At 39.2% G+C, this 17,086-nt stretch overlaps 3 protein-coding genes across 3 annotated transcripts; 2 read left to right on the forward strand and 1 right to left on the reverse strand.

The window, feature by feature from the left end:
- The first annotated feature begins 1,090 nt into the window (after positions 1-1,090).
- On the forward strand, positions 1,091-2,170 carry LOC131679153 (small nuclear ribonucleoprotein-associated protein B-like). The gene is made up of 2 exons (XM_058959783.1): positions 1,091-1,232; positions 1,452-2,170. Exons 1-2 carry the CDS (start codon positions 1,230-1,232, stop codon positions 2,064-2,066), a joined length of 618 nt encoding a protein of 205 aa, XP_058815766.1. The 5' UTR covers positions 1,091-1,229; the 3' UTR covers positions 2,067-2,170.
- A 344-nt stretch (positions 2,171-2,514) lies between these two features.
- On the reverse strand, positions 2,515-4,758 carry LOC131679146 (uncharacterized protein KIAA2013 homolog). The gene is made up of 3 exons (XM_058959775.1): positions 4,446-4,758; positions 3,906-4,380; positions 2,515-3,850 (listed from the first exon to the last, which is right to left on the reverse strand). Exons 1-3 carry the CDS (start codon positions 4,615-4,617, stop codon positions 2,620-2,622), a joined length of 1,878 nt encoding a protein of 625 aa, XP_058815758.1. The 5' UTR covers positions 4,618-4,758; the 3' UTR covers positions 2,515-2,619.
- A 7,215-nt stretch (positions 4,759-11,973) lies between these two features.
- Positions 11,974-14,455, forward strand: LOC131679149 (aspartate aminotransferase, mitochondrial-like). The gene is made up of 4 exons (XM_058959778.1): positions 11,974-12,131; positions 12,217-12,312; positions 12,719-13,226; positions 13,504-14,455. Exons 2-4 carry the CDS (start codon positions 12,227-12,229, stop codon positions 14,197-14,199), a joined length of 1,290 nt encoding a protein of 429 aa, XP_058815761.1. The 5' UTR covers positions 11,974-12,131; positions 12,217-12,226; the 3' UTR covers positions 14,200-14,455.
- The last annotated feature ends 2,631 nt before the right edge of the window (positions 14,456-17,086 follow it).

A 17,086-nucleotide genomic window follows, 5' to 3' on the forward strand; every position in this document is an offset into this window, starting at 1 on the left:
ACATTTGAAAATTCAACGCTTTTTTCTGAAAAGGGCGATACTTACAAATGTAAACATAAGGCTTTTTTCATACATGCGAATGAGGGCTTTGAAACGCAATAAATTAACCTAAAAATTTTGATTCCACGATATTGCTTTCTTAAACTACAGCAAAAAATACAACGGGCGAAACTGTATTTTTGTTTGCTTATTTAAAGTTTCGCCCACCACGCTCCATGCAAACAAACAGGACGATACTTTTTTTTGCTAGCAGTTTCTAGCAGTTTAGAGGCGAAACAGTTATTTTCGTATTTTTTTTAGGATTATCAAGCTGATACCAGCTGTAAATAGTAACAATGATCGCTATTGAAAAAACACGGACGAAATCGGTGGTGCAGAACGGTAGTTATTGTAAAAAAACGTAAGGGCGATACTTCAATGCTGATAGGTGGGACCGAAAAAGTAAACAATCGCCAAAGGGGCGATACTACCATTTTGTCAATTTCAATAGCAAAAACAAATTTTAATTTAATAATTTCAAATACTTTATGAAGTTTTGGGTTTCGATCACTGAATCATGCAATCTAGGATGTAAAAAACACAATAGTTCTTAAATAGGAAATAAAACCAAGTCTGGAAATATTCACTATTGATTTTCTTTGAATGGTATCACTGCTAGTATCGCCCTTTTCAAGAAAAAGCGTTGTATTAATGGTATCACTTCAACCAACGTTGCTTCAACCCTGTCCTGACTTTGACCCGAGCTCTCGGATTATAGCCACAGTGTATACCACAGTCACAGTTGAGTATAATCTGTCAGATGGGATCAGAGATGCCAGATTTGCAGACAAGTCTGCAAATTCGCAGACTTTTAATTTAAGCTGCAGACTTTTTCGATGACGCAGATATTTGCAGATTTTTCCGTTTGGTTGCAGATATTTGCAGATTTTTTAGTTTGGTTGCAGATATTTGCAGATTTTTGAATATAAAGGCTTTTGGTTACACTAGCTTGCCTCACATTTTTTGTTCTTCCCAGACTTTTAAAATTATTATTGCAGACATTTGAAAAAAGTACCTGGCATCTCTGGATGGGATTGTGCACTGTGGTCACAATAAAAGTGAATCGCTTGGACACGAAATTTTTTGGCTAGTAGGATAAAACTAGCCGAATTCTGTTTTATTGCTAACTAAATACAGTAAAAAGAACAGAAATTTCATTTTTAAAATATTAGCAAGTTCAAACATTCAATATGGTAAGTGTTTTGTTAATTTTCCAAGCGCTGAGCGCTTCTATTACCGGGAAGCTTGGCATCATTCTAAACGTTTTGTAGAGGTTAAGACCATTGCAAAATGGCAATCAATTTACAGTTTTGTAAACTAAAGCTGACGTTCTACAAAGCATATTATGAAGAATCGAATTATACAGAATACGTTAGGAAACGTTTCCCTGCTAACTATTGCAAATTTTTCAGACGATCGGCAAGAACAACAAAATGATCCAGCTCCTGAACTACCGGGTGCGGATCGTACTGCAAGATTCCCGCACCTTTATCGGTACGTTCAAAGCATTTGACAAACACATGAATCTGATCCTCGGAGACTGCGAAGAGTTCCGTAAAATCAAGCCGAAAAACACTAAACTGCCGGAGAGAGAAGAGAAGCGCGTTCTTGGATTTGTGCTCCTGCGGGGTGGTAACATCGTTTCGTTGACCGTCGAAGGTCCACCTCCGCCGGAGGAAGGTCTTCCCCGTGTTCCAATTCCGGGAGGTGCCCCTGGACCTGGAATGGGTCGCGTTGCTGGTCGAGGAATGCCTGCAAACATGGGCGGAGTTCCGCCCGGGCTGCAAGGTCCGGTACGTGGCGTTGGAGGGCCTTCCCAGCAACATATGGCTCCCGTTGGTCGTGGAGGGCAGGTTTCTGCTCCACCGCAGATGCGTCCAATGATGCCCGGGGGACCACCACCCGGTATGATGCCTGGTCCGGGTGGCATGAATCCTATGGCCGGGATGGCCCGTGGTGCTCCGCCACCAATGCGAGGGCCGCCGCCCGGTATGATGCGTGGTGGTCCTCCACCAAGGCCATACTGAGCGGGGTTTCAACCTACTTTTTACATTAGTATTAAGAATTAAATGGATTGTAATGCAGTTTTCAGGCGTTACCATAACTTACCCAATTAAATGGCTACACTTTATATACTTGTTTTTTTTTATGCTGATTTGATGTGAAATGTTCTTATCCATAGTGAAATAGTTCCCCAAGAAAACATTCGAACAGTTTTTCGTAAAAAAATAAGCTGCATTCACAGTAAGAATGCCGTTAAATGTCTTTGGAGCAACTTTTGAGACTGGGTTCAAACTTGAGGATTTAGCTTATCAAGTATTTTATAGCATTGAAATTCGATACCAATTTATCATTGCGGATATTTAATTATTTACATATTCACAGGGCGAGCTCGTTCCATTTTGGATTTCTTTATATTTGAAATATGGCGATTGTAGGTTTTTTTCTCTAGTATCAGATTTGTGACAAATAATGTTCTGTTCGTTTCATTTATTGCGAACTTGTAAAATTGCATCTAGCTCCGTTCTTTCAGAACAACGCTTACACGTCCTACCAACACAAGCCAAACCTTAAATCAACCTACGGCTTACTATACCGATAGCGCATCTTGTCCGGCGGTTCGCAGTACTCCTTCACTATCAGCTTGCAGAGGAACACGTGGAACACAATGATGATGACGCAAATTGAAACCCAGAAAAGCGTCGGCAACCCTCCTAGCGAGTGGCCATGTTTGTGCAGTGCGATCACGTGATGTTCGTGAGCGGGCGCTTCCATCACTTCCTTCACATGGATCGCGTGGCGGAGATCTTCCATGTGTGCCTTGTCCGATGTAATGTACAGAATCGAAGTTAACGGTTCGGTTACTTTCACGGGAAATATAGTTCTAATCGGTCCTAGTTGGATTGGAGTATCCAAACAACCAGCATCGCAGGCATAATAGTTACGATCGGAACGATCCAATGCAACGAATAGAGCCGCTTTATTATCGTCCCGCACGGTAATGGAAACGTTCACGTGAGTCATGTTGCCGTAGTTCAAACGGCGGAAGTCGTAGTCCCGATGGAGATACTTTGGATGTATATTTAGCTCCAAATGCTGGTTGCTGAAACGAAATCCGCCGAAGCTGAGAACCATCGCTTGAACAATTCCACTGGCACCAGCCTTGAGCAGATTGTGACATCCTTGTTTTTCCAAAGTCAACATCCAAGAGGCCACTACAGCATTTAGTTCTTCCAGGTTGCTCATCTTCTTCCATAGATTTTCGGCCTGTAAGGTGTGATAGCTGTCGTAACAACCTTCGGCGTATGTCAGCGCCTTCGCAATATCCATTTTCTTCTGAGCGCTGCTAAAATTCTCATACTCAAAAGCTCTGGCATGAGAAATTACTGCGTACATCGTTGCATTGATGTCGTTCCCGTTCAACGTATTTTCCGCCTTCGAAGTACTAATATGGAATCCAGTCTCCCACAAGCTGTTCCAAACTTTGATATGGTCCCGCTTAAACGCATAGTAGGCATTATGCTCACCATGTTCCGCTGCCTGCAGCGCCTTGTTCATTGCATCAATTGCCTGCTGCTCCGTCAAATCCTTCTGGGCCGGGTATTTTTCCTTCGCTATCGGGTCTGAATAGTCTATGGCTAACAGTAGCTCTAATTTTGTCGTGCCTCGTTTTTTCAGCGTTAAAATACGCGGCATTTTACGAGCTACAATAGACACAACTTGGACACGTTTGTCGCTGTTCCCGCTGGCCGCAACATCAACAAGACCAGTAATGACCTGATAATCCAAAATCGTTGAACCGTGCTGGAGTCTAAAAAAATATGGTATAATATTCCCTTCACAATATCAATCACTCACTAACTTACTTAATGCTCTTGGTAAGTGCCGTGGGCCAATCGGAAATCCTCGGAACAGTCAATTCCACATCCATCAATTGATTCTTTGTATTCGTGATCTGTATCTCCTGCACCAACACTGACGGCATCGTCCGATGTGCATAATACTGATAGGACGCAAAGTAACCTTCCGAGAAACACTGAAATCGGTGCACGATTCCACTCAAATATTCTACAACGGTGGCCTCCCGATGAGTTTCAAAGCCGGCACCTGTAGCAACGCTCACAATCGGATGATAGTTGACCGGTTGTTGCAAGGCACGTCCGCGAAATACGTTCAAATTTGCGTCCTGTTGAATTTCCAGCCCGAAGAAACCATTGCCCACATACGGAATTGCGTCATGTTCGTGTGGGAAAGCTGGCTGATGTCGAATGTTTACATTGAATTCCAAGTTTTGCAGGTAGAAGGGCGTTAGCCGGTCGTCCATACAACGTATGGTGTGATCTGCTCTGACATAGAAATAACTATAAGCGTGTTGGGTTACCTTGAAAAGATACAAAAATTATCACCTTTGGCTGGTTCGCTACGTCCAAATAGCCATCGCAGGAAGGATGGTCCGATATACAAGAGAAAAACAGCCACGAAAAAGAGCAACAGGAAAAGTTTTCGATACGATAGGTTTCCGTCGAACGTTCGTTTCAAGCGACGAGTAAACTCACTGGTATCAAATTTGATATTCATGTCTGAACGTTAACTGGTGAACCTTTCACAGGATTGGTAAAAATTGTAAGCAATATTTCATGTTTTTCTGCTAAAAATTTGCGACATTTTTTCACTTCGATTTTGTTCTTCTTTCTATTCTTGTTCTTTATATCATTGAAAACGTCAAAAAATTTAAACCAAAACAAACCCTGTGACTGCTGTTACTTCTTTCACCGGATTGTTGTGTCGATAAAGATGTAGTTACACAAAAAATCTCGACAAACATATGATTAGAGCTCAAAAGCCAACTGCCAAAATTTACTTCGGGGGAGAATTCCGGACGAACCGTTCATCGGTCGGGACAGCCGTTGATAATAACGGTTTGTCCAGAATTTTCTCTCAAAGTAAATTTTCACCTTTGGCTTTTGAGCCCTAAACATGTGGTTGTCGAGAAATCATTCTGAATACACTGATAAAATAAAGTAACCATTATGCGTAGAAAACAACTCATTTCCAAAAAAAGTGGAAAAACCTATAGGGGCAGTTGTGATGCATTTTGAAAAATAAAGGAAATTAGATTCATTTCATTCCATTAAATTACAAATTCAGAATGTATTTTGCATTGCGTGTGAGACGTCAAAGTCCTGCAAGAAACGTAGCTCAAAATCAAATAAAACATCGAGCGAAGTGGATCAACGTAGGACGTTTGTTGTACACACTATTCTGCAAGGGAGTGCAAAGTTGATGCAAAAATGGTAATTCAATGCATCTTTTTGAATTTGATGCAAATTTGTTATACATTATTAGAGGGTTCTCTTAGGGAAAACCCACTTAATGAGTAAAGAGTTTGTACTCATTAGTAAGTACAGACTGTACAACGACACGACTAGACACTGGAATTCCAAAACTATATCGCAAATCTGACTACCCCTCAGTGACTCAGGTAACTGGTAATGTCAAATATGACTTTTGGTTAGAAACTGCATGAAACAAGCAACACTGAAAAGTCTGTTATTTTTTCCAAATAAACTCTTGCATTCCTTGGTTACGCAAATACACGACAACAATACAAATCTTGAACAATCAAATATGTAATAATAGTGCGATAGTCTGATTAGTTCGTTAATGTTACTACTATTTCCTGCCATCAAGATACGACTTATGGATAATTCCAGATGATTGGGCAAAATCTGGATCAGTTTGCTGAATAACGTTCCCTTCGACAAAGTTCGTCTCCCTCCAGTAAAGCTCCGAGCTTCTTTTGAAAGAAATTCTAAAAAGAGTTTCGCCACTAATCACAATTAATTGCTACATTTTCTTGCACAGATTTCGGGACATGGAAATCCTCAAGTGTTCCCATGTTTCAACCAGAGATTTAAGTTGGTGTAGGGCTGATGAAATTTTCCTTCATATTACCAGTTAAACCCATTCCGAACTGGTTCGGAATTCTGAATGGAGTCCATACTGACTCTATTCAGGAGTCCGAATCAAATTCCGAATGGTTTGACCGGGTTAGATTGGATATTCGCAGCTTTCAAAATTCCTGCTAACACGGACCAGAGTCCAACTGATGATCGTAGTACCCTCACCTTACCCTGCATTAACGGACCGTGGGTATCCGAAGCTGTAGTGTTGGAAATTCAAAGCAGAGCTCCCTGGAGGTCAAGTCAATTTTTAAATGATTACCTGCGAGATTGATAAAAGTGACCTTGTGTTCGGGTACGTGATATCAGACAGTCCGAGAATTCAATTGATGTTTGTCTTCTAGATGCAAGCTGCAAGTTTTATGTTCTACTCTCCCTGGTCATCGTTGCCCACCCTCTCACCACTGTGCTTGATATTGTTGTTACTCCATAAACCAAACCGTCCCACCCCGTAAATTTATTTACCAGGCATAATAGGGCTCTCTTACAATAAACAAATTAGAATCCATTTCCTTCAATTTTAATTCCAAGTGAGTACTTTTTCGTTAAACAGAATACTAATCTGTATTCGTAGTCCATAATAATGTTAACAAAATTCAATAAATCCTTTTTTGCGAATTGAAATTCTACCGCCCTTCTCACTCGGAGACTTTTCCTGGAATGTGTGAATCGGTAACGCCTACTGGGCGGTCTTCAGCCAGTGGACCTGATTTGTTAACGAATCGAAGTGGACCTAGGAAGATCTGAACAACGAAGCGAAACATTTGCTTGCTTAGAGTACGGATCTGGCGGTTCATGTAATTTCAGCAGTACTGTCAGTATTTGTGGGTGGTGTGGCAAGATTTAAACGAGAACTTATTCGAATACATTATTTTTATTGAGCCTTTTTTAATACTTCCGTTTTTCTGAAGCAGTGTATACTGCCTATAATTGCAAGTCAGTCCCATGTAGAAAGGGAATCCCTTAGAACATGGGACTGACTTGCGATTATGGGCAGTATAGCTTACATGCAAAGTTTAAATCTGTTTCGCAGATTTTGCCATTCGATATGTAGTAGTTTACAAGAACTGACAAATATTGCTTTATTCTAAGCAATGAACATACACTGTATTGCCGGTGTTAGATAGCCAATAACAAAATAAAACAAAACACGGTAAAACCGCTTCCAACCAAAACTTTGCAACACGCACGCATGGCGTGCAGCCTGTACGAACGCCGTGAGTCGCGTGGCGCTCTTTGCGCGTCAATAGAAAAACGCGAATAACTCGTCCTGTTGTAAGTTTTCATATATTTATTTAAAAAATATGATTTCTTATGAAATATACAACAGCTGCCAATCGTGAGAAATTAAATAAAATCCAAACTCATGCTGAGAAAAGCAAAATAGCCATACCGTTTAAAATAATTCGAAATTTCGAAAAACTGTCCAAAATGTATTTTATATTTATCGTTGTGAACCCATAAACAATTTTACAGAAAAAGCCGGACCGACGAAAAATTGTTTCCACACTTGGGAGATTTTGACTCAATGTAACATACGTTTCCTCAAGCTTCATTGGCACTTGTACATTGGCACAAAAAGCTGAAAGAAGATGAAATAGATTGTTACTGACAGCTATCTAAACATTAGAAGAAATGACGTCAGTTCACCTGCTGTTCGTCAAAGACAACATATCATAGCAGGACAACGTGTTTCGGCCACACTTCGTTACCTCTCACGATGTCATATTGCTGTACCAGAGGAACCATGCCCAACGCGCCATGACAAAGCACCAGCAAGAACTCCCAGCAAAACTGCCATGTGAATGAAATGTTCTAGCCGCGTCTTTCTTTGCTATTTCCATCAAAAAACCATTGGCAAAATGGTGATGGTAGCTCACTACCAAATAGTGCACCTTGACAGTCATACTGAAAACAAATAGATACATAATATTATTCAGTTATCGTCCAGCAGTAGCAGCAGAAGAACCTACCTCGTCAAGTTTGTTTCGCGGTCGCAGTGATCTCCTTCCAGAAGCTGGCATACAATCGGCCACTTTTGTGTTGAGGAGAATAATAAAGCAGCAGCACCTGCAAAAATGCCAGTAGGTTGAGTTTCTGCCTATCAGACGATATTTGCGAATGGATCGACTACCGGAGCAACATGTCGAGATACGGCGCGGCGAACTATTGGGCTACCGGAGCAGCTTCAGTGTGTTAACTTTCACACCGATTTCGAGGGATCAAAAGTATCACTCAACTATTTTTTGTCTGGTAAAAAAACATGATGGAACGTGAAAGCCCCCAGTTCCCCGGAATGTCAATTCCGATACCGTTGCAGTGGATTCGCTTACAACCATCCGGAGCCCTAGTCCGATTTTTGACTGCTTCGGGGCCATATATGAACGGCAACTTTAGCTGAAGCTGCCGTTCGTCTTATCATAAAAGCGCTGGAAAATGCGTGTCTGATATCTATAATCACAATAACTTAATTATAACACATGTAGCCAAAATTAACGCATACTAAATACTAAGCGCTTGTAAAACTATTTAAACACTTAAAATATACTGCAATCACCTGGACGAAGAACTTTTCTCGTTTTCATCCATTCAAATTTATGTAAACATAAAATGGTTGCTATACAGCAACTGAAAATAAAATAAACAAAGAAGTGTTGCTAGACAAATTATTTTTTGTTCGCATCGAGGGGCAACTCAATGTGCTGGTAACTGGCGGTAAATAACTCGAACACTTTTTTTTCACTGTGTTACATGAAGTGGACGGTCGTGTCGTTGTACTGTACGTCAACCTGGATACGTTTAATCCATTATTTTCCGCAGAACAGCTACAAAAATGCGTAAAAAATACCTATTCATGAAAATCGCCCCTGAATGAAATATATTGAAAAAAAAATATATCTGGATTTAGAAATAAAGATATTACAAAACATTCATTTCACATTATTTCCATCTCATAGAAGTATACAAAACTCGATATAGATGCTCTAAAACCACAAAACTAAATAAAACCTGTTACTGGTTAGAATATCGTTGTTGGCTTCCAAAGCAGTCAAAATTGCGAAACTGACTCATATTGGTAACATCCTCAGTAGTTTAAACCGCCGTTGTTTTCGGAGCATTGTCGAAATGTTCCGAATCCGCCACGGTTACGGCTACGAGCCGATAATTTGCAAGTTTCGCTACGATCATTAATTTGCAGGTTAACCCTTTGAAATTTTCCTAACGGATTTTTTACTCATTATTAGGATCCATATACCCATTGGCATTACCCCTTCGAGTGATTATGAAATGGATAGAAAGTACCCATTGTTAGAAACAAAACAGAACCCATTTTTTGACAGCTCGAATAACTTCCGAAAATGGGCAATTTGAATACATAAAATGGGTAAAGTTTTTCTAACGTAAATATTATGGCCCATTTATATTTACACCAAATACAAATATGTTAATACGGAATGCTCTGACGATTTTTCGAGGACACTATTTTATAACCCAGGTACACCGATAAAGGTACACTGTCAGATTGACAGCATACTTTGATGAAATAGTGCCAAACTAGCAACACAGCTTTTGCTTTGTTGTTATGTTTGAAAATTTATAACATTTAATTTCGATTGTGTTTTTGATTTCGTCCAAATCTTTGGACCAGGAGTTAATATTTTGGGTACCAGTGGTAAGATCTACTTGCATAATGAATTGTTTTGTATTTCCTTCCGCAGGTAGAGAGTCTCGCCTGCACATTATGGATTACGGTTGGAAATGGCTGTTTGCCATATACCTACGTTATGTTGCTGCTATGGTTTCCTATAGGACGCAAATTGTGAAGCTCTTGTGTGGCATTCAGAGATAGAATAGGTTCAGCCCAAGATCGACGAGGTCTTGCTGGAAGGATTATGTGCAAATATTACCTCGGAATGGCGAACAGTAATATATTAATTTCGGATTCATGTAGCTGACAATCGCGCAAAGAACAGCATTTACAGCTTAACATCCAAGTTCGAATTATAAATATATATATTCGAAGAGGTTTGTTACTAAATAAATTAGCTGAATCATGAATTATTGCAAATTACGACGAGAACGAAAGAAATGTCAAATTTTGTTTATTTGAGTCTTCGTAGTCTTCAACACCAATTTAATATACTTCAGGCCGATTTCTTCACCCTCGCTTAACTTTTAAACCAGGTTTATCAGTGCGTTAAACCTGGTTTAAAAGTTAAGAAATCGACTCTTCAGGTTATTGCGCTAAACTTACGTTGCCTGAGTGACATGTTTCCTTTCAGCAGTGCTTTTTACCTGCCAATCGACGAATCATAGCTGGTCCTTGTGGGTCAAGCTGAACATGATGTTGATGAATTTGCGGTATTGTAAACCCAACGAGTTCAACGACACACTACGTAAAGCTTGCCTAGAGCGTGGAACAATGGTGACAGTAATAATATAGTTTTGATAAGCCTAGAGAAAAAGAGTGGTACAAGTAAGGGAAAAGGAGGAACTGAAATATTTTGCGAAATTTAAATTATTTTTTCAAAAAATTTCAATTTTCTGTTAGTAAATACAACAACCTTGTGAATCCCAGCCTAGGGGCAGATCACTCTAAGAATGTATAACAAATTTGCATCAAATAAGAAAAAATGCATTAAATTTCCATGCAAAATCAGCTTTGCACTCCCTCGCAGAAAAGTTTGTTTAACAAACGTCCTACGCTAATCCACTTTGTTCGACGTTTTGTTAAATGTAGGGCTAGTTTTTCTGTAGGGTGTTGACGTCTTACACACAACGCAAACAACATTGCACGCAACGCAAAAACATTGCACGCAACGCAAAATACATTATGAATTTCTATTTTGATGGAAATACATGCATTGAATTTCGCTGATTTTTAAAAATGCATCACAAGTGATCTGCCCCTAGATCCCAGTAGTGTTATTATTTACGCGCAGAAAGAATAATATAAAAGCAATAAAATTGTATTTGATATCTAACAAATTTTCATGTTATTTATTGGCTAACAAAATTTGGGCTTCATTACAACTAATTTGGTAGTACAAGCATCACGATTTAATTGTAATGAAAATAATTTTTTCTTGCAACTAAAACATAGGGGGAACTGGGCCAATTCGGACCTAGTAAGAATTTTCGAGCTATAGAATTGGAACGAGTCAACCGATTCACAAATAAATATTTTATTCTGAAAGCCTGATCGATTACGCACATTTTTTGTAATGTGATAGTTTCCGATCTTTTACCGTATTGTGTATAAACGGTTCTGCACAAAAGTACATGAAAGGTCCGAATTACCCTAACCTTGTTCCATTTCGGAACACCCATTTCTTATCGATTTTTTTACAATAGAAGTGGGTTCCTATTTTGGCCTAAGTTATTTTTTATGTCTTTGATAACTTTTGAATGCGTTATTGAATCTCGGTGAAATGTTTACCACTGAATACACAATCCTTTCTGTTCAAAATGCTGCATTGCACTTCGCGCTATGCCTCCAAAATCTACAACAGAAAAACAATGTAAATCGATGTTTTTGACTTCAGAATGTATGGGAAAAGATCAATTTTTTCATTGTTACATCCCTTAACGACCCCCCTTTTTCGATGTAAAAATCGGGTTTACAATGAAATTGGATGTAGAAACAACAACAATGTGATTATATTTCCATTGTAAATTTTCCAGAATAACATTGTTTTTCGTTGTAATATAACAATAAAAAATGCTATAATACCGTTGTGCATTTCTATTCGGGTGATTATTCGAATTTCTGAATATTTTAATTTTGGAATTTTTGAACATGATTTTAAATTTTTTCAAAATTTTCCCACATTTCTTTTACTTCATCTTGACTCTGCATTACCGACGCTAGATCGCCAAAGGTATATACGCTCAGCATCAGTGAGTTAATTTTTGTCAGCGCATCGTTAAATTTCTCTCTCGCGCTCCCTTTTTTAACTGATAGCGTTCTCATCGATGCCGCACTCGGTACTTCGCTCCGCAGACAGTCATCAGTCTTCATCTTTGCGGTTTGTGGTATTCGTACTGCAGTGCGTGCGTAATTCGACTTTACCGGAACATTCAATACAAATCAATTAAACTCTATTCATTTGTTCCGAAGATAATTTGGTTAGCATAGAAACATATGACTATTAAAGATATTTTGTATTTGGACAGATAAGCTTAGTGGCGTAATACTTTCGATTTATTGCAGATTTTGAAAAATGGCATGCTCTAAAACTCTCCAGCGATCAGCTGCTTTACTTCGAAGTCCGGGTGCCTTTGAGAATTTCGTCGGTCATCGATCATGGTAAGTCAATTTGTTTTAATGGGAACAAATGGATATGGGTAGAAATATACGGCTAGACACTTTACTGGAAATGACCTTTCAACTTTCAAGGTCAACATGCAATTGTATAGACGAAAAAATTTAATGTTACAAAAAGTTATCAGTAAATTATCATCCTAGACGTGCATGTGATATTTGCAAAAACAAAATCGAGTTGACCATAGCATGATAACAGTTTATTACCCGTATCATGCCTTTGCTGGATGATATTAAATTTTGTTCCTACAAATTTGAGGAGGTCATAGTTGAATCATCTATTTTCTGAATACAATCTATTACCCAACGAAAGTTGCGTTCGTGAGCTGATGCTAAAAATAGTAATAAAAAAACGAAATTTTGTTCATGACACTGAATTATACCTTTACAGCTCATGGTGGGGCACGGTACAGATGGGTCCCCCGGACGTCATCCTGGGCGTAACGGAAGCATACAAGCGGGACACCAATCCAAAAAAGATCAACCTCGGCGTGGGAGCTTATCGGGATGACAATGGCAAGCCGTTTGTGTTGCCCAGTGTACTCAAAGCCGAAAAGCGTCTAGCTGAGAAGCTACTGGACAAAGAGTATTCACCAATCGGCGGAACAGCCGAGTTTTGCAAGCACAGCATACTGCTGGCTCTGGGCGAGGACAGCCAGCACGTAGCAAACGGACAGAACGCAACGGTGCAAGGTATCAGTGGAACCGGTGCACTGCGAATAGGAGGTGCCTTCCTTTCCGCATTTTTCCCGGGACCAAAAGACATTTATCTACCGACGCCATCGTGGGGTAATCATGGACCGATCTTCCGTCACTCGGGATTGAATGTTAAATCCTACCGATACTACGACCCCAGTACTTGCGGATTTGATTTCAAGGGTGCGCTGGATGATCTATCGGTAAGTGTAAATTGAGCGAACCCTTAATCAGCGGCCTCAAGGAAGGCGCTCCGATAGTAAACACATAAATTGATTGTTAATTGGAAAGCTCATGGGGTGCTTGCATGCGTTATCGCATGACTGTTTCGCTTACGACGTCATGTACATAGTGGAACAAGGATGATAAGACATGGAATTAAGTATGTAAACAAGTTAGGACTGCACTGCTTCATCTCTGCCAAGCTTTAACTATTTTTTTAAGTAATCGTAAAAAAAATAATATTGTTTTTTTTTTCAGAAAATTCCCGAAGGCTCGGCCGTACTGCTTCACGCATGTGCCCACAACCCGACTGGCGTGGATCCACGCCCTGAACAATGGGCCGAAATTTCGGCACTCTTCAAGAAGCGTAAGCTATTCCCCTACTTCGACATGGCCTACCAGGGCTTTGCTAGTGGCGACGTCGCCAAGGATGCTTTCGCCGTGCGTGCCTTCCTGAAGGATGGTCATCAGATTGCCTTGGCTCAAAGCTATGCCAAAAATATGGGTCTCTACGGTGAGCGTGCCGGAGCCTTCTCACTCGTCTGTTCCGATAAAGACGAAGCCGCTCGTACAATGTCACAGATCAAGATTCTGATTCGTCCAATGTATTCCAATCCACCAATTCACGGTGCTCGACTGGTGACGGAAATATTGAACGACCCGAGTCTGCGCCAGGAGTGGCTGGGAGACGTTAAATTGATGGCCAATCGTATTATTTCGGTGCGATCTAAACTGCAGGATAATTTGAAGAAGCTAGGATCCACCCGGAACTGGCAGCACATCACAGATCAAATTGGCATGTTCTGTTTTACTGGTATGGATCAGCAGCAGTGTGAGAAGCTGACGAAGGACTTCAGTGTGTATTTGACCAAGGACGGTCGCATTTCGATGGCCGGAGTTACTACGAAAAATGTGGACTATCTGGCTGAAGCTATTCATGCAGTAACCAAGTAGGATCATCAGCTAGTTGCTTATTTACTGTCCTGTCGTGATCCATGAAATAGATCGCGATCGCGGAAGCTGTTTATTTTTCTATCCGAAAGGACTCATTTAGATGATGGCATTTAAGGGTTCTGCTTTTGCCGAGCTTATTGATCAATCAAATTGATTTCAGAACCGTAAAGTGATTATTATCCGTAGTTTGTATCAATCCAGGATTATGCTACAGCAAATTAAACTTAGAATATACAGGAAAAAGTGCTTGTCAAAATTTGTATTGAATACTTGAGAAACTACCTAAAATGTATCATTAATTAAAATTTTATTTCTTTTCAAAAAGTTCAAATGTACAATAATATCCACTCTCTTCTGCTACAATGGTTTCATACATCTTTTCACTACGTGTAGAGTTTGTCACTTTTTTATATATAAATATTGTTTAAAAATTACTTTAATGCTTTTGTTTTCATTGTTTCTGTCTGCGTCCAAAGTGGCATCCTGTAGAACCAGCACACGTTCGTGGAGTCAAATCGAGCTGACGTTCCAAACTAACTGTGTGTTCCTTCTGCTTTGTAAATAATTAGGTGTTGTTATATGCACTTGTTTTCATTCATGCTGCTTTTGTATGTGGGGTGACTATCAGGATGAATTTTCGTTTGTGGGGCGCAAAAATAGACGGGTTGTCTTCTACTAATCAGGTTAGAAAGTTTTACTCTTACCACTAAAACGCTTATCGTTAGAAGAAAAGTGGTGTACATTTTTTCGATTTTCACTTTTTGTTTTTTATTATACCGATGCGAGAAAAGTAACCCCATTTGCCTAAATTTCTTATATTTTATTTTCTCTGTACAATATTGATCGATTTTTCGACAGCGTTTTCGTATGTACTAAAATCTATTCACTAACATACACATTAATCACAATCAATATACATATACATAACGAATCTAGTACTTTCGTGCCGAAAGTGTGTGCGAAATCAACCGATGGCCAATGCGCACTAATGGATAAAATTTCAGCGTCGGTTCATTTGTCCAACTGTGCGCGAAGCTCGAAGAAAGCGATCTTTCGGGGGCAAACAACCTATATTGCGGGAACTTATAGTGCGCTTCAAGACGCTTCTCTACTAAGCTATGCCTATCAATTCGACATCAATGTATAATTTTGCTTAGCTAAGGTTTCTTAAACTGTTTTTTTCTATTCTATTGAGCTATTATGTACAACACGGGGATATAATGTACAGCGTTCCTCTTCTTGACATTGCACTCGTATTCTCATCAATAATCACTCTACGCCTAGCGATTCCAATATATTCAGCAAATCTAGCCAGAATCCTGACTGGCTGTAGTGAGTTAGTGCACGACTTCAGTAACACGACCAATTCTATAATTCGGTTGTGTAACTAAAGCCGGATACTATCTAGAGCCACTCAGAATTCCAGTTGAACTTTACTGGGTAGATTCAGTTTGTTATGTGACCGGACTTTTATCTTGCTTTTTTTGTAAAAAATTTACATCATTCAAATTACACTTGATATATGTACGTTGAAAATGATTGAATATCTTTGCCCAGAATGCACCATTCCTTAGAAAGCAATTCTCCAGAAAAGTTAATGTTTTTATTATTTTTTTGTGATGAAGTTGCAAAGTTGAAGGTTTGCGCATTACCTAATTCAAGGAACTGATGTGGTGTGAAGCTGCTGCGGATGTGCCATCGAATGCGACGGCCCTTCGAAAGTAAACCTGTTATCTACTCGTATAACCGGTTTACTCGAACATAGGGATTGATTCTTTCTTTCAAACATGAGCAGTTATTTTAATGTGAATGCCAAATAAATTTAGTGCGCAAACTTATCTTTTCGTCTGCCTGGTTTATCTAACCATAGGGGTTGATTTATTCTTTCGAGCTTGCCTTGAATCTGTATTAAAATCGAAATGAATGCGCATTTTGACAAACGGTTTGGTGGGTTTTTAGAGCATTTTATGTTTTGCATTGGAAATGTTCCGTACGTAGACGTAAGATCCCCCCAATTGCTCGGTTTATTTGAACATGTGGCAATAAATGCATTCCAACGTATTTTCATACCATATGCAAAATAGTACTTTTACCACAGACTAACAGATGTCCCGAATAGAAATGTACAGTAACATAACCATGATTTTCACTGTGACAGTACAGTAATTTTACAATAATTTACAGTAAGTTTTGGTGTTATGCTACAATACAAAAACAATAAACTTTAACGTTTTTACAGTAAATTTCAATTTAAAATAGACTTTTACAAAGAAAAAGGGGGGGGGGGGGGTGGTTATGTATCTTAACATTAAAAAAATCAATTTTTCTCTATACATTTTTTTCTCGAAAACAGTAAAATTTAATGTGAATGCACTGTATCAGTTTTTTGCTGAACAGTGAAATTTAATGTTACATGAAATTTTATTGTAACTCTACTGTGAGAACTTTGCATCCAACAATGTGTAAGCAGTAATAACTATAATATTTATTGTTTTATGATTGTTTGTAGGGTAAATGCTATTGTAAAATTCTATCCGGGGTAACACTCGAAAACAATTGTTCGCCAATGTTAGCCGTCATTTTAAATATATTTAGACCACTAGTGAAAAATTGTTCTTGAACCTGAAGCGACCCTTACATGTTCAATATTTTTGTCAATTTTTTTTTTTACGCGGAGGATACGTACCGCGTAAAAACCACGTTAATTAGAAAATCCGCGTAAAAAACCGCGTTAATTCGAAAAACCGCGTTAATTCGAAAATCCGCGTAAGAAAACTTTCAGCAAAAGACGTAAAAAAACTTTCAGCAAAAGTTTTTTGAAGTAGAATACTTCTAGCGTTTCAATATAGGGGTCCCGTTTCAAAATTTTCTGCCGATATTTCACCCG

This window comes from Topomyia yanbarensis, chromosome 2, assembly GCF_030247195.1.
Source record: "Topomyia yanbarensis strain Yona2022 chromosome 2, ASM3024719v1, whole genome shotgun sequence".
Classification (NCBI taxonomy): Eukaryota; Metazoa; Arthropoda; class Insecta; order Diptera; family Culicidae; genus Topomyia; species Topomyia yanbarensis.